Source organism: Gigantopelta aegis, chromosome 10 (assembly GCF_016097555.1).
Source record: "Gigantopelta aegis isolate Gae_Host chromosome 10, Gae_host_genome, whole genome shotgun sequence".
Lineage (NCBI taxonomy): Eukaryota > Metazoa > Mollusca > Gastropoda > Neomphalida > Peltospiridae > Gigantopelta > Gigantopelta aegis.
The window spans coordinates 72,292,629-72,319,578 of record NC_054708.1 but is presented as its reverse complement, the minus strand read 5'-3'; the positions used below and the strand labels follow the sequence as shown (position 1 = coordinate 72,319,578).

The following is a 26,950-nucleotide window of genomic DNA, read 5'->3' as shown; positions in this document are numbered from 1 at the left end:
ATGAGCATGTAAAAATTATTCGCACTCGCACTATGTTCGTTTTTCCTTTAATTGTTTTCCATTAATCTGTGAATATATAATGTGTTCATGAATTTGGAATCACTTTTTGAGTGATTTTTTATGGATCACAAAAATTCGTAATCCCACAAAACATGACGTCATACAGAAGAAAGCGGCATTACTGGTCCACCGGTCCACCTGGAGGGGACTATAGGTTTCATCTCCGTCCTTCTGTCTGTCTGTCCATCTGTCCATCCGCCTATCAACATAGTTTTTCAGATGTTTTTGTGTATAGCTTTATCATGTACTGTTGAATTTCATATTTGACAGAGTTATGGCCCTTGAACTTAGATAAGAACATTAATTAGTTTTTTTACCTTTTTTTTGTAATGCCTCAAAATATTTATCTGAAATGTGTGTAGCTTTATCAGGTACTGTTATAGATCAAGTTCAACTTTAAAGGTGATTTAAAAAAAATTGAGAGTTATGGCCATTTAATTTGGGAGATAAGAAAATTAGTTTTCCCAGACTTTTTGTTTACAATGCCTCAAGATTGATCTGAAATTTTGTATGTAGTTTTATCATATTCTGTTACAGATTAACTTTCACAGCGATTTAATAATTTTTGACAGAGTTATGGTCCTTGAACTTGGTCAGATTACCAGCCTCGGTGTTTAAACCATCGCACATAAGGCTGGTAGGTACCGGCTTCCACCCAGAGCGAGTTTTAATGACTCAGTGGGTAGGTGTAAGGCCACTACACCCTCTTCTCTTTCACTAACTCACTGTGCATGCTCAGGACAGCGTTGTTGAACCATAAGCACAAAAATAAGTTGAAATTTTCTGATTTTTTTTTTGCAATGGCTTGAGATGTTGAGCTGAAAGTTTATGTATAACTTTATCATGTACTGTTACAGATCAAGTTTGACTTTCATTTGCAATTTACCTATTTTTACCAGAGTTTATGGCCCTTGATACGAAATGTTTTGGGCCCAGTAGGGGACATACATGTATGTATTGCTTTAGTAGTACTCTCAAAATATTTGTTAATATGAGCAAGAAGTCTAGACTGACCGATGTTCCTACTGTGTCCTTTCGAAATTAATTTCTGTCATTGTGTCTTCATGGATGGTTTTATGTGCATGAGTATGGAAATGATAAACACGGATTCGCTGCTTCATGGAATACGTACACTGAAAATGTACACAGGGAAACATGACTTTATTGGTTAAAACATCAGCCATTTTGGATTTCATTGTTTTTCATATAAGTCTCTGACTTCATGGTTGACAGGTGAGACGTAGCCCAGTGGCAAAGCGCTCGCTCGATGCGCCGTTGGTTTGGGATCCATCCCCACCGGTGGGCCCACTGGGTTATTTCTCGTTCCAGCCAGTGCACCATGACTAGTATATCAAAGGCTGTGGTATGTACTATCGTATCTGTGGGATGGTGCATATAAAAGATCCCTTGCTGCTTATCGAAAAGAGTAGCCCATGAAGTGGCAACAGCAGGTTTCCTCTCTCAATATCTGTGTGGTCCTTAACCATATATCTGACACCATATAACCGTAAATACAATGTTGAGTGCGTCGTTAAATATAACATTTCTTTTTTTCTTTCTTTCGTAGTTGGCAATGTCTGGAACAGAGAAAGGGAAAGGTGTAAGTTCAATGTAAAAAGTGGAATAACATATCTTACAGTTAAAATAATGGCTGTTTATAATTTAGGCACAAAAGTAAATACAGCTTGTCCCAAAATGTTCTAAGAATTTTTATCGAAGTGGGCTACCGGTAAAATTAGCTATCATCAGACTATATACAGCAACCCCCAACCCCCTAAATTTTTAAGAGGTAAACAAAATATTTAAGTTCAGTAAAATGCTTTGCATCATCACAAAGTAGGATTGGATCACAAAGCAAGATACTTATCTTGATAATGAGGACTTAATGATAAATTACCTGTAATATTTTATTAGCCAGCATACAACACTTAATATAGACCCAATTTTACAAAATATCGTAAGCCTAGATTTCCACATAAACATACATCTGTGAGGAAAAACAATTTCTTATGTTGTTTTGAATATGACCAACTCATTTGCTTTCATCGAGAGCTATTATGATTCATCAGTAAATTTTGATGTAATTTTATCTGGAAAATGGATTCCAAATGTACTACATGTATGCTAACTAAAAACATAATCTTAGGATGTTTGTGAAATTAGTGCTTTGTCTGTTGAGATAATTAAATTAAACATTACACAAGTATTTTGCTTATATTTAGAACGTTGTGATAGTTTTTACAATTAAGAACTGTGCCAAGAATAATTTGCAAGATTTGATTATTGTTAATATATTAGGGCCTTTTGTCATCAAAATTGTTATACATGTATTTGGAATTATTTTGATTAGCAACATTTCTAATCGATTCAAAATTGATCAGCAACTAGTGTTTAATGTTTTAAAGTTGTGTAGTTATCACTAAAACTTGTGCATTGTGATACTTTACCAAATATGTACTGCAGTATACTGGGACATTTTCCATGAGCAATGTGCATAAAATAATTTAAAATCCAATGCCAACTAGTAAGTACATATATTTGAATGGATTATTTTGTTTTTGTCACAAACTAACAGGGCTTGAACTTAACAGCGGCACTGACGGCAATGGCTGTCGTTGAGATATAACTTGCCGTAGGTACAGAACATTACCGATGGCACTTTTGTGCTGTCGATACAGCTCCTCAACAATGGCAAAATGTACCTGGTGTACATTATCTGCCAATAAATAACATTTGCACATTTAAAAGATGTCTACATATAACAAGATAGTTTTCAGTCAGGTTTATTTGCTGCAAATGTCTCTTTTAGAAAAAATTGCCATAGCCATCGGTGGACTGTTTCACCTATGGCAATTCTTTTAAAAATTGCTGTGGAAAACAAATTCTTCAGTTCGAGCCCTGGACTAAAAATACAAAAATTATAATTATTAATTCTGAAAATGAGATTAAGAAAAAATTATATATTTTACTTCACTATTTTGAACTATAGATGAATGAATCATTCAGCTTGTGAACTTATTACATAGATTATACTATTATCCTATGTCAAAGTTAAAACTACAATATTTCATTATTTTCACATTTATTTGTAATAAATAACTACAAATTAATCGATCCCACGCATCCCTAAAACAAATTTTAAAATTCTACTAGTAAATTAAATTATTTGGTTGTAATGGTTTATAGGTGGTTAAGGGATGTAACTCTGCCTAAATTTTGTTCGCTACTTTCTAATAGAGGCTATAGCTGAAGGTATAAACTTTGTTTCAATGCAAAAAAAAACCCCAAAAAACATTTAGTGGGAATTAACTGCCATTATTGCAACTTTAGCATTTGAACTCCATTACTGAAAATGGAACAGTCACTTGTACCATATCGTCGGCCTCTTGTTGGTATTTAATTACATAGCTCATATTATAGACCTTTTGAGATCAATGGGAAAACACTGATTTCTATATACAAACAATTATTAATTCTTTACAAATTATTTTCACAAGAATAAGAACAATTGTTCTTTTTGCTTTTGTTCAAATAATGTTTAAAGAATTAATTTCTGTTTGTATAAAATTAATTTTTTTTCCATTTTTCTCTAAAACTTAGAATGAGTTAATGAGTTGGGCAATTATACTAAGAGGCTGCCGATATACAAAACTGACTGGTATTAGTCAATATTTTAATTGATTTGAGATATATTAAAATATTATTTAAAAAACCATGTCTATTGCATACCGTACTGCCCTTCATGTATAGTTAATATATAAGTATTCATTATTTTGTTTTTAGGTGACGGACCCGGTATCTATGTGGAAATATCTGAATATGACACTTTTGGCACATATGGTTTCTGGGAAGCACCAGTCAGTTGCCAATTCAGCAGCATATCTTGTGGGCAGGACAAGACTGCGACAAATACGATTAAACAGAGATGGTAATATTATATATCATAAAGTGAATCTATATGTGCACATAAATATTTCCATCAATCATCCTTGACATTCTAAGGCATTAAGACCTGTGGTAAAATACTACTCAAATGTCAATTGCCATTGTGTTGTCTTAATTTTTGGGCGGGATGTAGCCCAGTGGTAAAGCGTCCGCTTGATGCATGGTTGTTCTAGGATTGATCCCCGTCGGTGGACCCATTGGGCTATTTCTCGTTCCAGCCAGTGCTCCACAACTGGTGTAACAAAAGCCGTGGTATGTACTATGCTGTCTGTGGGATGGTGCATATAAAAGATCCCTTGCTGCTAATCAAAAAGATTAGCCCATGAAGTGGCGACAGCGGGTTTCCTCTCTCAATATCTGTGTGGTCCTTAACAATATGTCTGACGTCATATAACCGTAAATACAATGTGTTGAGTGTGTCGTTAAATAAAATATTTCCTTCCTTCCTCTTAATTCCATTGTTAACTAAAAACAAACTGATTAGAATAATTTTAGTTTTCCTACTGTTATCTCCGTCATCTCACTACTGGAAATCACTTGGGAAATGTTTTATACTGTAACATATGCATGAATATACAGGTACTTGACAGTTAATTAATGCTTCGTGTGTCAAATTAATTTGGAGATTTATTAATCAGAAAGAAGTTAAATTGATCTAGCCATTGTGTCATTGTCCTACATGGTTGTAGGTTGTTAAGTTTTTCCATTTTGTAACGTATATTTACAACCAACCTTATATTTAAAATAATAATAATAATAACATGGAGAAAGGTTTCTCTTCTTACCGTTTTTTAATTATCACAAATTAAAAGCAAACGTTTGTGTGTATTTACAGATTTTTATGTTTCTTAACATCATCCTTATATTTTCTATAGATCAAAAATAAAAAGTATTAATATTAAAATTCGACCAAGAGAATGATCTCTTTTCTTTTCAAATTATCACAGATTAAAAACAAATGTTAATTTTTATCATTTTTAGAAATCTGCATCAGTATTGTGGAAGTGAAATCGGTACACAAGTGTCTTACACCTTTTACCTTTGGTGCTGAAGATACTAGGACTTACAATGAAAACTGGGAAAACGAAACCGCTGTTAATGGAAGCTCTATGTGGTCATACCAGCCTGGCAGACAACTAGATACTCTACCAACTATGGGAAAGCTTGCCATCTATCCTGGTGGAGGATATGTTGTTCAGCTACCAAGAAATGTCAGTCTGGCACGCGAGCGTTTAGATGATATACAACAGACAGCATGGATTGATGAATACACACGTGCAGTGTTTGTGGAATTCACCCTCTTCAACCCAAACGTCCAGCTGTTTACCATGGTGATACTGATGTTTGAATATTCCAATACTGGTTTTGTGATGCCCTACCATCAAATCTACACTGCTAACTTCTATCACTACGAAAATGAGTTTGAGACATTTGTTGCTGCTTGTGAGATCGCCTTTGTTCTCTTTCTGCTTTGCTTTACATATGTGGAAATCAAGAAGTTTTACAAACAGAAGTGGTACCGCTACTTTAGTGATCACTGGAGTGTTGTTGAACTTACCATCTTGGCTTTAGGATACACTGTTATTGGCATCTGTATCAATCGGCTTGTTATTTGCAACTATTTGTTTGACAGATTTGATAAGACCGATTTTGAAAGGTTTATCAGTTTTAACATTGCTGCCTTTTTTGATACATTACTTAGATATATTATGTCAATTTTAATCTTGTTTACAGTCGTCAAATTCTTCAAGCTGCTTCGTTTTAATGCCCGGTTATCGATGCTTGCACAAACACTTTCCTTTGCAAAATTTAAGCTTGTATCATATGGCTTTGTTTTCTCTGGATTCATCATGGCGTTCTCAACATTTGCTCTCCTTGTTTTTGGTTACACATATCAAGGATTCAGAAATTTTTTCTCCACAATTCTAACCTTGTTCACCTTTATGCTTGGGAAGCATGATTATTATGGTCTTCAAGAAGCCAATTTCGTTCTTGGTCCTATATTTTTTTTCTTGTTTTCATTTTCATTTCAGTTTATGTTGACGCATTATTTTATCATACTTTTGATTGATGCATTTCATGTTACAAAAGGTCGAATATCCAGTGTTAAAACCGAAGTCCATATGGTTAACTTCATAATGAGAAGGTTTCGTTTGTTGATGGTTTTCGATAAAAAGAAGAAAAAGGCAAAGCTAGACAAATTGTATGGGGAGCATGACACAATGCATAATTTTTAAATATCATACTTAGGCAAAGAATTGTCTTTGATTTAAACTTTTGCTCCATGCAACATTCATCCTTACATGCACCCAAATTAAACTCCTTTATAAATACCTTTTAACATCATTAGCAAATCATAAAATGTTTAAAATAATGACAGAAAATTTAAGCTACATGTGTATGGTCACATTATTTTAGATCCAAACAGGATCCATTGACTTGAGTGCAGCCCTTTTAACATATTCTAGTAGGCACTTCTCTTTGTCAGTGGGCGGGACATATGTAAGTGGTAATGTAGTTACTTGATGTATCGTCGGTCGGGGATCGATCCCCATTGGTTATCCGATTGGGCTATTTCTCATTCCAGCCAGTGCACCATGACTGGTATATCAACGACCATGGTATGTACTATCCTGTCTGTGGGATGGTGCATATAAAAATCCCTTGCTACTAATGGAAAATGTGTAGTGGGTTTCCTATCTAAAGACTGTTAAAATTTCCAAATGTTTGACATCTAATAGCTTATGATCAATAAATCAATGTGCTCTAGTGGTGTCTTTAAATAAAACAAATTTTTAACTTTTAACTCAGAAAGACAATGAGAAAATATGATGTTTAAAGTTAAATCTTACAATTCCTTACACTCAACTCTCTGGAAATGTTATGATGGCCAATGCAAGGTCTAATTGATTTTCTATTGAACTAATGAAACTGATCAATTCATTCAAAACGTTTTGGTTGAATTAGGGGCGGTATTTAGCTCAGTTGGTTGAGTGCTCGCAGGATCTAACCACCTTGGTAGATCCATTCACCTGATTGGGTTTTTCTTGTTCCAACCAGTGCACCACAACTGGATAAAAGCTGTGGTATGTGCTTTCCTGTCTGTGGGGAAGTGCATATAAAAAATCCTTTGCTGCATTAGGAAAAATGTAGCGGGTTTCCTCTGATGACTAAGAGTCATAATTACCAAATAGCTGATGATTAATTAATCAATGTGCTCTAGTGGTGGTGTTAAAAAAAAAAACTTCTTCTGGTTGAATTATTAATAAGTGGGAAATAAATGTAGCCGCTAAGTGTGTGCCTTATGTATGGCTCTTGTTAAGATCCAATCAAATGACAATAAGACAACCTAACCTATGTCTAAATGCAGGACAAAAGTAAACAAATCAAATGTGTGTTAAAAAAAGAATTAATTTTCTTTATTTAGCTATTTATGTACAAGTAAAGTAAAAACGATGGATTGTTCGTAAAGTCTTAAGTCATAAACTTAAAGGTATACAATGACGGATGTACAGGGCCATATTTATCTAAATATTGATTATTGTTTTATGATTTATGGACCATTGCCATAATTAGATTATTTTTTTCAAAATATCTATATTAGTCAGATATGGTGGTTATGTAGAATGTATGTGTATATATTAGCAAATAATACTTCATTGGGCCATTAATTAGGTTAACCATCTGAATGAATGCCTGTAAAATTGATCACCAAAAATAGTGTATCCGAGATGATTACAGGCCTGTAGCCAGGATTTTGATAGGGTGGGTGGGTGGTGGTTTAGGCTTATGATGAGGCACAAAGTGCCTCACACGAGGGCTCTTTTGTGCCCGAGTTGCTTAGGTTGACCACCCCACCACCACCACCACCACCACCACATTGGCTACAGGCCTGGATTGACATTGCTTTCAACCAGACTGGCAGTGGCAGTGTCTAATGTCCTATTCTGAAGCTAGTATAAACTAGTATATTTACCACTGGTTAGACATGCTAACATCATATTTACAGGAAGCTGTGTCCTGTTCAGACCTTCACATTCCTCCTCCTGAGAGTGTACAAGTACTTCTGTTTTGGCAAGGAGAATAGAAAATAATTGTGCTTGGAACATTGGTACACTAAATTGGGTCATTTTAGAAAAAAAATTAATTATAATTTAAGTTATCACACTGGAACTTTTATGTTGTAATTAGGATATGTTAATATGTGTGCAGGTTTCCCCCTGATTGACTGAACCACCTTTATTAACTAAGGTGACTATAAATTTTACAAATTTTAAAGTAGTCTCTCGGGCAACCATCAAATTTAGAGAACTGTGTATGATTCCAACATGAAAAATGTAATATAGTAAAAAGATCATGCTCCAAAACCAGATATATCCAACCATTGCCACTGCATGATGGTTTTGAGTAATAACAAATGCACAGTACAGATACATGTACATAATATATACTGAATCATGAGAACTTATTATAGGGTCAGTTAAATTTAACAAAGGCCGGTAACAACTTATTTTAACTCGAGCCTTACAGGCCACCATGATTGCTAAGTTAACTTGAACCATGTTGTGTAAATGTAGTTGCCATAACCAATGTTCAAAATAATCATGTGGATACAGTACCTGCAAAATTGTAGGCAGAAATTAAAAAATGCAGATAGTAATTTGAACATGTAATCTTTGCTACATGTTGGCAGTTGTCATTAGTAGTTTTGATATGACTTTGATGGTGTGTGGTTGTGTGGTTGTGTATGGGTGTTAAACCATGGAAGAGTAGTTTTAATACGTCAAATGTATGTTTTGACAATGATTACCTGTTGTAGTTAAAATGGTTGTGATTGGCAAAAATCATTTATAAAATTTCATTTTAATTCATGACATTGTGTTCATAGGAAATTGAAATGTGTTATCGCTTTATTATTATTTATTATATATTTTATGTGTTACAGTAAGATTAGATTGTACTAAATTGTTTTGCTCTATTCTTCCATTGACAATGCACAAGCACTGAATCATTGATAGCAATAATTCCCATAAGGCAGGATTATAGTCACAGCCATTGATTAAAGTAGACAAAGAACAAATTTCTATATTTAATATTGATCACAGTAATTAATAATTGTTGTGCAAATAACAATATTTCTGGGTACAGAATGAGTAAAATGTTAAAGGGGGAGATGCACACATGCTTTTAATCATTTATTTCAATTAATGCTTTCAATCATTTATTTCAATCTTGAATGTACGTAGGAACCATAATTGGCCCTAGACTATACATATGTTTATATGCATTTTTGTTTGTTAACCTTGTTCTCTTCAGTGAATGTTTTCTAATTAAAACTGTTGAATTTTTCAGTGTATTTCTTTTTATATGCATCTGTGACAGGTCGTATTATTGTATGGTGTTGTCCGTATATGTCCGCCCATATTCTTTTTGTTTTCAAGGCATATCTTTCTTATCAATTCATATAGATTCATCAAGCCATGTATGCATGTTCAACTTGGTATGGCTACCATAACAAGAGCACATTGATTTTTTATCTTATCATCGGCTATTGGACGTCAAACATATGGTCATTCTGACACTGTTTTTTAGAGGAAACCTGCTGTCGCCACATAGGCTACTCTTTTTACAACAGGCAGCAAGGGATCTTTTATTTGCGCTTCCCACAGGCAGGATAGCACAAACCATGGCCTTTGTAGAACCAGATATAGATCGCTGAGGCGTGGCATGACGAAATTGCATCAAACAGTTCACTAATGGTGTTTTTCTGACTTCTGGACTTCTGAAGGCTGCACAGAGTGGTAATGATTTGCGACTGAATGTCTGGCCTTTTATGGTAACCACTGGACAGGATTTCTCCTGAATATTTCATGTTTCTTGCACAAAGCATGCAATTGCTGCAACAACTGCTTGGTTGCATTTCTTCGAGCTGTTTCATGCACATTTTCTCTGGTTTACATCCATAAATCCATTCACAAATTTATTACTCCAAACAATCCATGTCACAATAAATTTGCCTTTCAGTATATATAGTCGGCTCTCAATAATCGAGGCTATAATGTGCAAACTCAGCCGGGTTATTTTAGTAGCACATGCAGCACGTGCTTCAGGGGGCTCTGCGGTGATGTGTATCAGGAAATTAACCGTGTTACTGGACGTCAACCTCACAGTACTGACATGCAGTTTCACGATATATCTGTATTTTATACAGACTTAACTACTCCAGTAGCGATTTACATTTGGTCTCAGATACTATGCGTTCCCTTATTTCTTTCCATCAGTATACTATATAGCCACTTTTGTGCTTACTAACAAAGGTGGTAGCCTCCATTACGTTTGTATTTATGAAATACATCTTTGTGCGCAATATTTAGCACGATGTGTCTTTGGTAGTCGACTGGTAGACAGGCCAATTCTAGAAAAGGCTGTAAAAGAACGTTTTTATAAACCTATTTGTTAAAAGCAAACAACTGGTATAATTTGATTGTTTATAGTTCCTCTTCAAAATTAATCTTGTTTTAATTTTTACTGGGTTATTTTAAATGATAAAATATTACTTTATCGATCACCTTAAATGGTTCTAAAGGAAACTGGTTTATTTTAAGTTAAGTTAAAGTTGGTTTTGTTAATGACACATTGTGAACAATAAATGGCATTTCTCAAAATAACAACAGCTTTTATTTTAATCAGTAATGTGTAAATAATGTGTAAATTTTGGTTTATCAGAACTAATTATTTTTATAATGGCTTCCTGTCTGTAGACCTGCTCATGCATAGGTGGACCTGAGTGCTAAAAGATGGTCTAATTCAAAGAACCTGGGTACCAATGTTTCCATTGAATCTTCATGCAGTTGGATACCAGTAGAATCCACACAAACATCTAATACAGTTACCATTAAGTCAAGTAATGTGGACCAATATATGAATATGAGGTGCATTATTTACCCTCATCAAAATACGAATGTCTTGAATTGTGAGATTATGAGTGTAACACGTTTTCTTCTACAAACTTTAAAACGGGGCATCTGTCATTTGATGAACTATATTATTGGTTCTAGAAACATACTGCTGAATAAAGCTTACCACAGTTCCATGTGTAGCAATATTTGCTTTAATAATTGCACTGGATAACATACGTTCATCAATGAAATCTAAATGGTAAGTTCGTATTATATTTTCATTGTTATTAAATTGCACTTTGGTGTCTTGTTATATACATGCAAGCACATTTTCAACACCTGAAAAAAGGTGACTTGGTTGAATATAATTTCAACATGATGCATTTTCAATTTTGCTTTGTTGATACAAAGTGAGAAATAGTTATCTGGCGGTCATTTTGAATTGTGAGGTCATCAAGTTATAGGTTGGTCCTAGATAAAGTTTTACTCCACACATGATGGCCTAACTGCATGCATTATTATACCAAAACTCTACTACACTAAGTGTCGACCCTACGGGGGGTTTAAAAATGGGCAGAATTTTTAAAATAGCAATTAGTAAAAAAGTTAATAGAATAAAAAAAATAAAAAAAAAGGTTACAAGCCAAAAATAAAAAGAATTGACTGCTCGGCCGAATATTTATATAATTTGGAGCATTTTAGAAGGACAGTCCAAAATTAAATAAGAGAAAGAAGAGAGGATCGGACTATTTAATAATAGGCCCCTATTTTTAAAAAAGAAGTAATTTTAAAATAAAATTTTGAACGCAGATCTAAAAGTTTAAAGTCCTATCGATATGTCCACGCGAGTGGCCTCGTTAAGGCCGTTTGGGTGCACAGCTTAAAGGGACGAGATGGGTTGCATCCCGTCAAGAAAACCCCTAGATTGACAGTCGATAGACGAAGGTGTAGTGCTGTGCTGAAATACAGATCTTGAGAAGCCGGATCCGTCTGAACGAGAGAGAGTATCAGACTAGGGTATAGTCCAGTCGTCATGGTTTGGTATAGTGGTGCGGACGGGCCCGACTCCGGAGGATACGAGATGGTATCACTATAAAGCAAGGTAAAGTCTAGAAAAAGAGTAGTAGGAGCCGACCCCGCTTCCTATTTCCTCTTAGAGTGGGGCGGTCAATCTTCCAGTGCTGCTAGGACAGGCTCGGACATGTAGAGACTAAACGCGAACAACCGTGGCGTTCTGCAGAATGGCCATCATACGAGTCACGAAAAAAACCCAAGTCGACAGTCAGACGGAGAAATGACGTGGAGGCAAGGAATCTCGCTAAAAAAGAATCCAACCTGGTCGTGCAGGCTGTCGAAACGAGAAGCGTTCCAGCGTTCAATCAGTTCCAATGGCCGCATACATCCCAGTAGAAAACTTCATTTCGCTGACAAAAACAACGAAACGAAGGACCCCCAAGTCGAGCACACGAAAGCACGTGCAGTGTGCACACGCGAAACAAACACGTCTTACCGCGTGGAGCTCCAGACTGGGAATGATGTTTTCAGAGTCCAGATTCACACTATAGTCTGTCCCATCATTCTATTAAATGTTTTTTGTAAATCATTTCAGTTTGGTTTGACGTATGAAGAAAAGTAAAAGTGTTTTGGAAATAACAAAGAAATACAATTTATGTATGCAATTTAAGAATCAATCGGCTCGGAAATAAATAACTTATAGTAAATTACATAGTATCAAAAAAAAAATGCGATCCTAGTGGGGCGGACTATAGACTTCCATGATCGACGACAGGGTCTCTGGCGACGTCTCAATGAACGCTACACCAACGTCAACGTTCGTCCTCATGACCAATTTGGAAGAGTCCGTAATGCCATGACTGCCAGAACCTAGCAGCATATTCATGGGAGGGTCACAGGAAAGTACTACCGTGACTGGGAGGGTCACTGGGAAGTACTACCGTGACAACATCCTTGCACAGATCGTTGAGCCTTTCGCACGTCTGTCTGGGCGCCATTTTGTTTTCAGGACGACAAGGCCCGTGCTCACCGGAGTCTACTGGTCACTGCGTATACTGCAACAGCACATCACCACACTACCGTGGCCAGCCCTAAGCCCAGACCTTTCACCCATTGAGTACATGTGGGACATCATCGGACTAGCGGTTGGTCTGGGATCGATCCCCGTCGGTGGGCCCACTAGACTATTTCTCGCTCCAGCCAGTGCACCATGCCGTGGCATGTGTTATCCTGTCTGTGGTATGGTGCATATAAAAGATCCCGTGCTGCTAATCAAAAAGAGCAGCCCATGAAGTGGCGACAGCGGGTTTCCTCTCTCAATATCTGTGTGGTCCTTAACCATATTTCCGACACGATATAACCGTAAATAAAATGTGTTGAGTGCGTCGTTAAACAAAACATTTCCTTCATCGGACGACGTCTCTGAGAACGTCAACCAACCAACTTGGCTGAATTAGGCGCTGCTCTCCAAGAGGAATGGAACAGTATCCCACAAAATGTTATTGCACGTTTAATCAGAAGCATACCACGTCGGATTCGTGCGTGCTTGGCGAATCACGAGTGTTTTACTCAATCTGTATCTTCTCCGGACCTACATTATCCTGGCTATAATCTTTAATGCCAATTCTTGTCACATGAGTGTTTGTGTTAAACCATTAATTAATATTGCAATAAAAATTAATACATCTCTGTTATATTGTGTTATATTTGAATATCCTCAATTTATTTTGAACATTATAGGCCTATTTATTATCAAGAATTATTATCAGATACTTAAACTTTTCAAACAAATGCTGCGTCCTTTCACTGTTTTGAAGATTAGTAGGTGAAAAAAAGTTTATGATCGGCAAAAATATAATGGAACCACACATAATGTGACATATTATTTTTATTTGGCTTCGTTCCCAATCGAAGGGAAACAACTAGTTTGGTGTTTTTTTTTCCCCAGATGTAATCTCTTTGACTGGTCCTCGACCGGCTACTGGGAATTCATGTTGCAGATGAGCTCTGTATCAAGTGCAACAGTCTACAGAAACGAAGTATGGAAACCGGCAGTATTTGATCCGTAAGTCTTTTATAAAAACCAAAACTAAAGAAACGGTAGGGCTTCATCTGCCAAAGTGATTTCAGAACGAAAGGCAGGGTTTCTGCCAGAGGGTACATTTTTTGTGTAGATTTTTTTTTTTTTTTTTTAAAGTTAATCCATTTTCTTTCGTGGGAGACCCCCCATACCCTCTGTTGCATTAGTACCATAGTGCCATACACAAGTATTTCTTTCCAGCAGAAACACTGAAAGGCCATTTGGTGTGTAGGGGAAGGCAAGAGAAAACTCTATACTTAATGTTTTGGCAATCGTCGACAACCAAATGGTCGCAAGCTACTCTTTTAAAATATATTTTTTTTCTTTCTAAATCTAATGCCACAGAACTTTAGTTTTATTATTCTCAAGTCCAGTCGTGACATTAAACTTATATGTTGTTAACCAGTAGGCCTACCAACGCTACACGAAGAAACACATTTTTCTCTGTATCACCACAAGAAAGTACAGCAAAGGTTCATTTCACAGAGGGGCATTAGGTTTCTTTGTGTAGCGTTGGTGCTATTTATAGTAACTGTCTCAAGTGTTCAAAATATATGATGTAACTTTCGCTTGATTTTAAAAAATCTTCTACCCCTATTTGTGTTATTCTCTAACAGCTTTAAACACTGGGGAAAACAGCTGGGGGAAAATACATTTAAAATTATCCTCACTTAGATTTTCTTAACTTTTACCTGACAATATGCACTTATTAAAGACTAGGAGCGGGACGTAGCCCAGTGGTAAAGCGACAATTTGATGAGCGGTCGGTCTGGGATCGATCCATATCGGTGGGCTCATTGGGCTATTTCTTGTTCCAGCCAGTGCACCCCGACTGGTATATCAAAGGCCATTGTGTATGCTTTCCTGTCTGAGGGATGGTGCATATATAAGATCCCTTGCTACTAATAATTTTTTTTACCGGGTTTCCTCTCTAAGACTATAAGTCGAAATTACTGTATGTTTGACATCCAGTGATTAATAAATCAATGTGCTCTCGTGGTGTCGTTAAACAAAACAAACAAAATTATTAAAGACTGTTCAAAGTTTGCTGCTGTTGCAGCATTCTTCCAAGTAACAGAGCCATGCATGTTAAAGGGCAGACCCTAGTTTCAGTCCATGACAATGCACACTAAGTTTAGTTAATCTACAAACCTATAACACAGTTGGATAAAGTTACAACAGAGTGAAACCTGAGTCTGTGACTTTGAAATGGTGACATTACCCTCTAAAAATAAAGTAAAACTCGACTCCGATGCACATGCATTTTTAAAAATATGAGAAATGCATTTTGTGATATTACAAACACCAGGATGACCAAAAACACTTCAAATGTATGGAAATGTATAATATAAACAATAAAATCTAAGTAAAGTATGATTTCAGTTATCAAAAATGGCTATAATAGTCAAAAATATGCCTTATAGTGTTTAAAACACTAAGGTTTGTCCCTTTAACAACTACAATTAAATATTCAGTTCATTCTAAGTTAATGCTGTGTGTTTCTTGTCTAGCCCAAACCGTTTTTTACATCCAAATTATTTAAGGATTGCCTTTTGTTTCTTTTTTGTTCATCTGGATATGAACCAAAAAAAAAAAGCTGCACAAAACTTGGGAAAGTTGTTCACTCAAAAGTTTGCCATACTTTTATTTACTTCATATACTCTGATGAACATAAAAGAAATAACAGATAATCCTTAAAATTAACTTTTAAACATCCTTTAAGTCTTTTTGATAAAAATACAAACAAGATCATATTTTATGTGGAATTTGTTTTTGGTGCTGTAGAACAATATTACTCAATAATTTACATCATCTTAATTGAAATGCACCGACTATGTCACTTTTACATTCATCGAGAAATTAACAAACTCACATTGTCAGGGATGGCCCAATGGGATGTGTTTTAAACTGTAATGAATATAATGAAAATTTAATTATTATTGGAAGTCAAATGAAATTGAGTTACTATAAGCATTAGACCGACCAGAAACATATTGCATACAGAAATACTAAAGTTCTAAATTTAAGAAAATGTATTTAATATGTAATTTTATTTGTTACAAAGGATCCGTTAGTTGCAAACATATTAATTATATATATGGCAGCAAACTCAGAATTCTAAATATTTATACTTGCAATATTAATGTTTATTTAATATTGGTTTTCAGGTTGATGTACATGCTGCTACTCTGTTCCTAATTTCAGATGGATGATGCTATTTTATTTCTACTTTGCATTTTTTGGCTGTTGATTTATGGTATGGCTACTATATCATTGTTATTATAAATATATCTTATCTCTTGCTATTCGCACTCTGTTATTGTTGCATTCTGAGATACCTTAGGACAACATTGTTCTAGTAGAGAAGTTGTTTGATCAGGGTTATAAAAACCAAGGACTCCTGAAAGCCTTCAAACAGTTTTATGGTAGACACACATTGCTGACAAAAATGATGCCTATATAATGCAATACCCTATTTTGCCTTTTCATCATTTTGTTGAAAATTTTGTACATTTCAACTATGAACATGATAGCTGTGGGTTGTGCTTATGACAGATGCCTAAAATGCGAACACCTTATATCATTACTGTTTTTACAAGGGCATGTCATCACAGCTGTATATATATTTCAGTGAGATCTATCCTATGCAAGTTTGAGTTTTCTAAGAGCTTGTCTTGGGAGTGGCAATCCTACAGGAGGTGCAGGATGGATGAAAATCCTGTTACTGACCTCCTATACACTATGCTTTCTGAGCAGTTTTTGCTTTTCATTGTAAAGTATTGTACATTTATAGAATTTATAACAATACCTGTGTTCTAGAACTGCTTGATAAATTTTTAGCTTTTGCTTCAAGATTAAAATTTGAGAAGCAAAGATTGCATTCCCACTCCCCAAAATGAATTTCGAGCCTTGTTTTCCATTCTTCTGAGACTATTTTTGTAAGTTTTAAAACTATTTCCATGATATATTGTATTATATGCAGTTCCATCATCATGTCAAGCACACTGCCTGGCAGAACCATCAGACATAGCTTATTCATCGTTCTCGTCCCGTCTCACTCAGCTGGACAGAGGAGTGACAACATCCACGTTTTGGTGCAGTGCTGGGGCGGTCTTCATCGCGAGGAGGGACTTGGCTCCATCCATGGAAATCACCTTCAAAGACAGACCAACAGTTGTTGGAGTAGGAATACAGGGACCTCCGACCACCCACAAACAATATGGGTTCCCATTCTTCCAAGTCTACAATTGGGTGGGAATCAATATGTATGAAGCTATTAGAGAAGGGAATGTCAGAAATAGGCGAATTAAGGTAAGTATAATATAGCGATTTATGGTGGGTTATATATTTATAAAGATTATAAATATGTATACACATATCTTGTCATATGTGCTGAAAGTTAAAGTCTGCTGTACATGATAGAAATATTTTGGCAGACTAGTACCATGTCATCAATTTATTTAATCCTTTTGACACTTACATGTGAAACTGATGTGTCTGCATGTAACCATTATCATAGTTAAAAAAGAAAAATTGCCATTTTTACATTTAGTTATGATAAATAACTGCAAATAAATGATTTCCACAAACCACTAAAGAATATCAACATTATAATGTATTGACATTGGGCATAAGCAGTGTTTCCTTGACTGAAAAAATACAAAATACTTTATCTGGTTAAATTCTAGCTACTTATATATAGGCCTCCAGTTATTAGTTTTTACTTGACAAAGAATGGATAGACATTGTATGTATGCATTGTACACATTAAAACCCCCCACCAAAACACACTTATAAATAAAATTATTTGGAAATAATTTTTCAATACACATAATTATAGTTGAAAAAACTAAAATACATTTTAAACAAAAAATAATAAATGGAAGCAGCCATGCAAATTTCGAATTCGGACAAAAAAACGTGAAGCCATTCGGGAAATATGAGTTACATGTAGCTGAAAACCTTTTCACCAAGTATTTCCGTCATTCTACTCACTATATGTGTTGTGATTTGTTTGCGACCCTATATAGCTGTTTTGTGATATTTTAGATAGAGTCATCATAATTTCAGTTTCTCTATTTTTCAGACATTTCCAGGTCTCACAGCACAAGACATTGAGCGTGGTGCTCTGAAAGATCACATGTTTCCATATCCAGTGGTGACTAATAAGTTAAAGATTTTCTTCAAACTAAGACTTGGTCATGATAAAGTCTGCTTAAAAATCCAGTTTTATCAGAACCCAGAAGCATGTGGTAAATATATACATCATTAATGTTCATTCTTTTATAAGTTTACACATACACAATTTAGAGTTCCAAATCTGTAATGAGTTCCGGTGTATGCACCATTAATTGTATATCTCGATCACCATGACAAACTCAGAAGGTAAGACAGAGGTAATTTCTGGCAAGGGGCAACTTTTACTTTTTGTTAGATGAGTGAAATATATGTATATGTCATGGTGGATGTCTCAGTGCATGTTAAAAGAGAACTAAATAAAATTAAATTTGAAAGTTTTGTAAAAGAAAAAAAAAATTAAACAGAAAACTAGATTAATCATGAATTTTACATTAAAATTAGGGCAGGTGGGTGAATGCTATTTTTTAATGATTTTCTGGGGGCAGTAGGATAGACATTTAATTCCATGAAATTCAAGTTCTCAACACAATAAATTATACTCAATTTTAAAATTCAACAGCAAAAAGGTTTTCGACAAGTTATTATACATATATGTACACACACACACACACACACACACACACACACACACACACACACACTCACACAGATATATACATGTTACTTTTAACTTTATTGGCACGGCTGCATTACATTATGATTGGGTTGCCGACAACACCTTTTATGGCGAGCTCCAATAACGACAATACAACTAGTGTGCCAACAGCATCATTTATGTTGAACGCCCACACTCAACTTCAACACAAGTTCTTTATAATGATTTAAAGCTGTTGCCTAGGAACAATATTTTTTAACTCAAAATATCTTGCGCTCATGAGAAAAAGGTTAAAGTTTCCATTAGTAGCAAAGAATCTTTTTTATGCACCATTCCATGATAGTACATTCCATGGCCTTTGATATACCAGTCGTAGTGCACTGGCTGGAATGAGAAATAACCCAATGACCCCACTGATGGGGATCGATCCTAGACTGACATTATTGAACATGCTTGAACCGTAATTGGATATAAGCATGAACATAACTATAAATGAATTAATTTTTTTTTTTAATAAAAGCTTTTTCGTTGCTTTTTATTTGCAGATGAAATGTATGAAGAAGAAGATAAATGTAGGAGTGACAATGGAGGCTGCCAGCATATCTGTAAAAGAGTATCTGTTAATTCATTCTACTGCACATGTTGGCCAGGCTACACGTTATGGCGCAATGGATTAAACTGTGTGCCAGGTACCTGCTGTGCTTTACATATACAGTCAAATGTTGTTATCTTGGTATCTCTTCAGCCCATGGGGTGGGACATATAGCCCAGTTGTAAAGCGATCACCTGATGCACAATCTGTCTCGGATTGATCCATGTCAGTGCATGGGCCCATTGAGCTATTTCTCGTTCCAGCCAGTGTGCCACAGCTGATATATCAAAGACCGTGGTATGTATGTGGGATGGTGCATATGAAATATCCTTTCTACTAATGGAAAAATGTAGCAGGTTTCCTCTCTAAGACTATATATATCAGAGTTACAAATGTTTGATATCCATTATGCATTAGGTATAATCAATGTGCTCTAATGATGTTAAACAAAACAAACGTTAACTGTCATGGGGGACTGGTGGGAGAGGGTAATGGGTTCACAAAGGGGGGACTGATCCTATTTTATCTCGGAGAAGTGTTAATTCTACCTATGAGGAATATCCTGTCATAAAAAAAACCCCAGACATCCATCACTAGTAACTTGCACCTTTATGTGTGAAAGATCAAGGCCAAGTTTTTGTGACATGAGTGGAACAGGCAGAAAGACTGTACCACTGACCACTTATTTTTCCATTAATTTTCGTAATTAATACTTTAATACTTAATAATTATCATAAGATTGTTTTGAGTTATCATATTGGTCCAATACCTAACATGGATATCAAAGTGGAAGAGAGGTGCATTAAATTTATACTCTATATATTCAGTATTTTATTATTTCTGTCAGTTTGTCTTTCCATTAGAGTTATATCACTTACTTAAACTAGTAACCAATAAAATATTTTAATCTCTTGTTTATCTAGTGAATAATAAAATGGTTTGTTTTTATTGTATCAATATAGATATCATTATTTTATTTTTATATTAACAAAACATTAAAAATTACTGATAAAAATATAACATTTAAAAAATATTAATCTTGTATTTCTGTGTTTTGAAAAAGATACATTTGTAGAAGCAGGGACAGAATATAGGCCTTGGGGTACCCAGGGCTAGCTCTGGCATTTGTCAAATTGCGAATTTTGAAAGCAGTTGGCGAATTTTATTTTAATTTGGCGAAATAATTTCATGTAATAATTGACATTTTAAAGAAAATAACTGTTCATTTCTGCAATTTTTGAAGTTTAATGGACAATTTTGTGAAGTGTTTTGCTCACCCAGAGCTAGCCCTGGGTACCAGTATTTTGTTTAATCTTAAATTCTATTTCCAAAAACTACAATAGGTTTTGGGCCTCCTCTATTAAAAAATCCTGGATCCGCGCCTGATTGTATATTAATTTTTCATTTTCAGATTATCAGATTAAATTCCATCTTAGTGATAGAAGACAAATTTTCGAAGTGGCACAGGCTGAGTGTTTTCATCGCGGTGGAGTTTTAAGTACTCTTTTCTCTAAAGACGAATATGTCAACATGACAGCCACAACACCTAAATGGGCAGATGTTTATTACATAGGTAACTGGTAACTGACATATTGTCACCCCTTTTTTATACCAAACTGAATCATAATACAACTCACTTATACTTTTAAAAAGTCTAATTGCAAAACACATTTTTTTTTAATTCTATAAATCATTCTTCTGCCTAAGTTCATTTTGCATGGCTTATGCACTACGACTGGTATGTGGTATCCTGTCTGTGGGATGGTGCATATAAAAGATCTATTGATACTAAATTAATGGAAAAGATAGTGGGATTCCTCTCTAAAACTATGTCAAAATTACCAAATGTTTGACATACAATAGCTGATGATTAATAAATCAATGTGCTCTAGTGGTGTCATTAAAACAAAACAGACTTTTAACTTTGAACTATTTGATAAAGTACAAGTGTCATGATTACGTGAGTACAAGTGACTACATTATATGGAGTTAATTCCCTTCTGTAGTTTCTAATCCATGCACAAATCAAAAGAAACAAGTTCACAAAATATATTTATTTAATGCTAAAATAACATGCTTTAATTGATATTTTACTTTGTCCAAAAAAAGCAAAAACATTTATTGTTATAACTTATATTAAAATTGTTTCCATGTTATATCTTTGAAGTGTTTCGATTAAAGTAACTAGCAAGCATATTTTAGTTCCACAAAGCACAATGTAGTGATACTCAGTCATTAATTGGAAAAATCTTTGTCTTAAAGGAAACATGTCACGTAAACCATATTTGGCACCAACCATGTACAATTAATTATAAATTGAATCACCTAAAAAAATTTTTTTATAAAAAATTAATTACTTAAAATATCTCCATAAAAGAACCCCAGATACGAGCTCTTAGCGGAAATTGCCGATCTTTAATGAGCAGGGCAATCACGAGGTCCGTGACGTCAGAGACGCGTCGCTTGATCTGAAGCCTTACACTTAAAAGCATTAGTCCGTACCACACATAAAGAATCTCAGACTTGCACAGCTTACCAAAACAATGAGTGTTCGTTCGCAAAACGTTTTGCCGTATCAATATGAGCTGTTAGTAAATGAAGAAAGACACACATTTACTTACAACAGTGATACTGAAGAAAAAACGGATAGCGAGTCGGAGGGTGGAGAAACTGATGGTGCCAGACCAGACCGGTCGACCAATTTACAGCCCGGAGCCCGAAAGCAACCCGGAGACAAAACCAAAACTCGGATGCTAATGCCGAGGTGTATACTGTTCATATTTAGCATAAAGATACACCTCGATATGATGTATTTAAATATGTAAAAAATATAAATGTAGGACAAACATTTTTGGGTGTTTTTTAAAAGAAAATGTCGCATTTTTTATGTTCGGGCTGTACATAATGAAATCTGTATGCACAGTGTAAACAAACGCTCTAATTTACGACAAGGCGCTTCACTTTCATTAACCTGGCTTGTAAAACAACATAAATGACTTGAGAGTATAATCAACTTTTAAACTAAATATATTTCTATTTGCATCAATAGAACGAAATGGGGTTATAGTATTTTTCTCTCATAAAAAAAGTAGCATATTATTAGGCCTATTGGTGGGGTGCGTTAGAGTAAAAACGACCACTCACGATACCCAAGTGATAATTTTCTTTTCTTTGGTACTACGTAATTGGTCAGTTTTGTAATTTTAGATGGGAAAGTCTACTTAATCAAGGGTTTTACAGCATTATTTACAGTAATGAAGCAGGGCGGCTGATAATGTCTATTAACATTGTACTATAGTCGCGACAGGTTACGCCACAATACCCTGTGATCTTAAAAAAACTGGCACGTATTTTGTACGTATGTCTAGACCGTGGTAATCACTTACCTGGTCGATACCCTGCAGTATATACACCTGCCAATCAGGAATCACATGTGCAGGCCACGGAAAGAAAGGACCAATTAACTAAAGCAACACTCCGATTCTCAAGTCAGCCCGTGGATGAAACATAATAGTTATTTCGACACCGACAGTAGTGGGGTTTTTTGTATTGAACTTCGTGTTGCTTTGGGGCTTCGGGCGATGAGGAACGTTTTTGTGACGTATTCCGCCCGAAGATTAAAAACATTATTTAAAATTATTATTGTTTTCTACACGTTTTTTAAAAACATATTTAAATACATCGTACTGAGATGTATCCTCATGCCAAATCCCATGTTTGTATATGCCATATTTAATTACTTATTGACGTTTCCTTCTTCGGACGGTGAATACAGATTTTGTTATGTAGGCCTACAGCCCTAACATGAAAAATCTATTTTTTTCCAAAAAAATAAATAAATAAAAAATTCTACATTTTTGTTTTAACATATATAAATACATCATGCTGAGGTGTATCTTTGTGCCAAATATGTACAATGTACACCTCAGCATTCGCAACCGAGTACTGTTTTTGTCTCCGGGTAACGTTCGGGCTCCGGGCTGTAATTAGGCTGACACCAAAGTACTATGCGGTGTTGGTGTCCAATCTTTTCTTTTGCGATAAAATACACGCGTCTTTCTTCGGATACAATCCTTTGGAAAACCATAAAAAGACAATCCCGATCGTTTAAACTGTTTATTTTTACACCCAAAGGCCGCGCAGTACGGCACTGTTGGACTGAAAAGATCGTAAGCCCCTTACTCCATATATAAACAGTTAACAACAATGGAAGAGTACAGCGGCTCTGACGTCACTTCCCTTTTTTCCGAACGCTCACGAAGAAATATGCATAAATCGTACTTTGATACTGATTAGCGTAATTTCTTAATTTTAAGTTAACTACACGTATTTTATTGTTATAAAGTTATTTGTATATTATTTTTATATCATTTTTCTTTTAAAATGAGCTATAATATGGTCTCGTGTCATGTTTCCTTTAACTTTGGACTATTTTGCTATACTCTAATGGTAACAAATCAAATGGAACTGTGTATTACAGATAAGGACTCTTCATGGTTTTACTTTGCTATATATATATATATATAGACACTGGATTTAACTGATACATCATTGGTAATAAGTAATAGGACATTTTCAATACAAAATGACAACAGTGACTGTCATGTAATTAAATGTGGCTAGTATTTTAAAATACAACTGCTAAACTTTTTTTTATCTTAGTATATTTTTATGAGTCTGTGACAGGTGTTGTGGATGTGGACCATGATCAAAGCTACAGTCGATGGATAGATGGGTCAGATGTTGTTTTCTCTGCTTTTTCCTGGACCCATGCTAACCCAGGCTCCACTGGTATGAGTCTGCCTGATTTATGGATCACTGACTACCACCATGATGCTCAACTGTACAGCTGTCGTATTTCAAGTAAGATTTTAGTTTTTAACTCTGTTAATCCTGTGACTCTATAATGATGCCTTCAACCTATGTCACAGGCATGGACTAAAGGTTCATTTCGATGTAGACTTGTGGTGTATATATTAGCTACTTTCATTAATTAATGATCAAAATTGTTTGTACATGAAATACACAGTATAATTACCTTTATGTGTGTGTTAAAATCGTTTCAAGGAATGTCCCAGTATTCAGAGTATTCTCTGATTGGGCTTTTTCCCATCCCATCCAGTGATCCACAAAAGCCATGGTATGTGGGAAAAGTGCATAAAATTATAAAATATCCCTTGCTGCTAATGGAAAAATGTAATGGGTTTCCTCTAAGGTAAACAATTACCAAATGTTTGACATCCAATAGCTGATGATAAATAAATCGATGTGCTCTAGCTAGTGGTGTTATAAACAAAACAAACTAACTCTAATGAACACATGCAAAAGTTTAATTGTATGGTGTGTTTGATGCACTTATTAAATGAAATAAGTAAATATTCCACATGAACATTTACTGGTGTCAACCTTTTTTACCCTGTATGTTAGACCAACCTACATGTATGTGATATACGTTTAAGTGCTTGTATAATGGTATTTCAAAAGATTCATGTTGGATCAAACACAAACAATTAATTACAACGGGAATAAAATTAGAAAATTACATTGCTTCAGTCTAATTTCTTTTGCCAGATGAAGATTCTTACCTAGTAAGTGGTTACCATGGTATACAGGACTTCCAATTGACATCGTCGCCGTACCTGACATTATATTCAACAATATCAGCTATAGCATTTGGTCATGCCAGTAGTCGCCGTGGTTCTAAGGCTTATATAAAAACCGACACTGGACTAGAGTATGGGTCGATGTGGAGACCCAAGTCTGAAGTCAATAAGTTTTTGAAGGTGACTTTGGCCATTTTAATATTTTCTCCCCATTTATTTTTTTTGTGGTAAATAAACGGTCTAATTTGTTAAGAATGTACCTTCTTGGAATTGACTCAGCACTGAAATTGAAATGCTATTTTGTTGATTAACTAAATAAAATAATATATTTATATATATAACCAGTGGTGTCGGTTTCTAGCCATTGCAATTGTGGGTAGGGTAACTGATTGAATTTATTATTGTTGCTGTCTAGCGACTAATTTCAAGAATACTTAACATGGTTTTCGGCATATTCAAACTCCTGCATATGTTTTGAGTTCAACTGGGTTATATTTCTATTGGACAACAAAAACCAATGGAATGTGTTACACTTTGATATCATTGTCTAGCATTAAAAAAACCTTTGTTAATTGTAATATACATGCTTTTTTTGACCACTCGAAAATTAATTTAAATTATTTGATAAAATGTTGTTTAATGTAAACAGCTACATGTAATTCCTCCTAACATTTTTTATTATTATTATTATTTTTTTTTTTTCAGCTGACACTAAATTCAGAGAAGGAAATAACTGGTATAATTGTTTTTGGCTCCTCGTGTTCAAGTCCATCTGTGCAGTTTCACATCAAGTATAAAACATTTGATGAAACCTCAAGTCATGTTACTAAGGTATGCATGATGTAAATTTTTCAACCTAATCATATGGTTTTGCAGACCATTAATCCGATAGATTCAAGTTACAGAATTGTTAATATCTCAAGGTAATAAAGGACCATTCAATGTTATTAGCATTGTTATGAGCATTCACACTGTATGCACGGGGGTTGTGGGGTTAATGTCAGTGTATATGCCTTGGGTGAGTGGAAGTGCATGGTACCAAAAACTATAGTTTAAACATAGTTTTTAACATATTCAAGAATTACTTTGTACTGGGTGTATATTTTCAGGTCCGGTCAGGTTATAGGGTTTTACATGCACATTCAGAACAAGCTATTGTAACACATGCCTGTCCTGGATGCAGGTGCAGGCCCCAACTGGCTCCTCTGTCCAGGACAGAAAAGGGGTTGGGGTGGATGGGAGAGGGGATCGTCCGTGCTGGCAAGTGCAAGGCAGCACCAGCAGCCCGACAGGAGGTGGGAACAGTTTTGGTGCTATTGAATTTTGAATATCCTGTAGGATTAAGAATTTTGGTGCATTTGTGAATGGTTTATTGAAAGAAAAAAATAGAGCTACATGTTAATTTGAACTTAGTTAGCTGAGAGTAGCTCGTATTGGAACCTAGCCTATTGGTGGCCATCATTGTTGGTATCCTCTGGTTGCCCCCTAGATTTTAGCCCTTAAAAGGGCTTCAAATAGTTACCCAATATCACTATCACCCAAAAATATTGTTATGCCCATGTTATGTTACATCTAACATATATTGGGTAGAGCTTTTATAATATATTTTTAAAAAATGTGGTTTTATCATCATTACCATAAAAAGGTATAAACAAAAAGTGATGTTCAAAAGTTTAAGTCACATACATGTACATGTGTGTTTAAAAGTATATTAATTAAGTGCTGAAAAATATGTAAATTGTATGACATTCCTGAAGATTGAGCATATTTACTTGTTTTTTTCCATGTATTTTGTTCTTTCCATAGGAATACAGCATACCACCAGAATCTGAGGAACTTGTCTTCATTTCTCCGCACATCACAGCCACTGAGATTGAACTCAGGCTCACTGATAATTCTGTGTGTGTGGGCTTCCGATGGGACCTAACTGGACGTCTTACAGGTGATACAAAATGTTTGGGGGTTTTTTTGTGTCACTTAATTTTAACTAAAAATAGTCTGAAAAATTTTCAGTAATTTTTT

General features: G+C 35.1%; 2 protein-coding genes across 2 annotated transcripts in view; both read left to right on the top strand.

Moving 5' to 3' along the window:
* The window catches only part of LOC121383389 (polycystic kidney disease protein 1-like 2), a 68,955-nt gene extending 62,292 nt beyond the window's left edge, over nt 1-6,663 (top strand). The window contains exons 29-31 of the mRNA XM_041513390.1: nt 1,628-1,660; nt 3,844-3,988; nt 4,987-6,663. Coding sequence (XP_041369324.1) covers nt 1,628-1,660; nt 3,844-3,988; nt 4,987-6,242 — 1,434 coding nt within the window. The 3' untranslated portion in view covers nt 6,243-6,663. The remainder of the gene's footprint in view (nt 1-1,627; nt 1,661-3,843; nt 3,989-4,986) is intronic.
* A 6,139-nt stretch (nt 6,664-12,802) lies between these two features.
* On the top strand, nt 12,803-25,637 carry LOC121383788. The gene is made up of 8 exons (XM_041513885.1): nt 12,803-12,968; nt 16,982-17,310; nt 18,086-18,251; nt 19,279-19,422; nt 20,737-20,898; nt 24,012-24,188; nt 24,897-25,083; nt 25,634-25,637. The coding sequence occupies exons 1-8, from the start codon at nt 12,803-12,805 to the stop codon at nt 25,635-25,637; spliced, it is 1,335 nt and encodes a 444-aa protein (XP_041369819.1).
* The last annotated feature ends 1,313 nt before the right edge of the window (nt 25,638-26,950 follow it).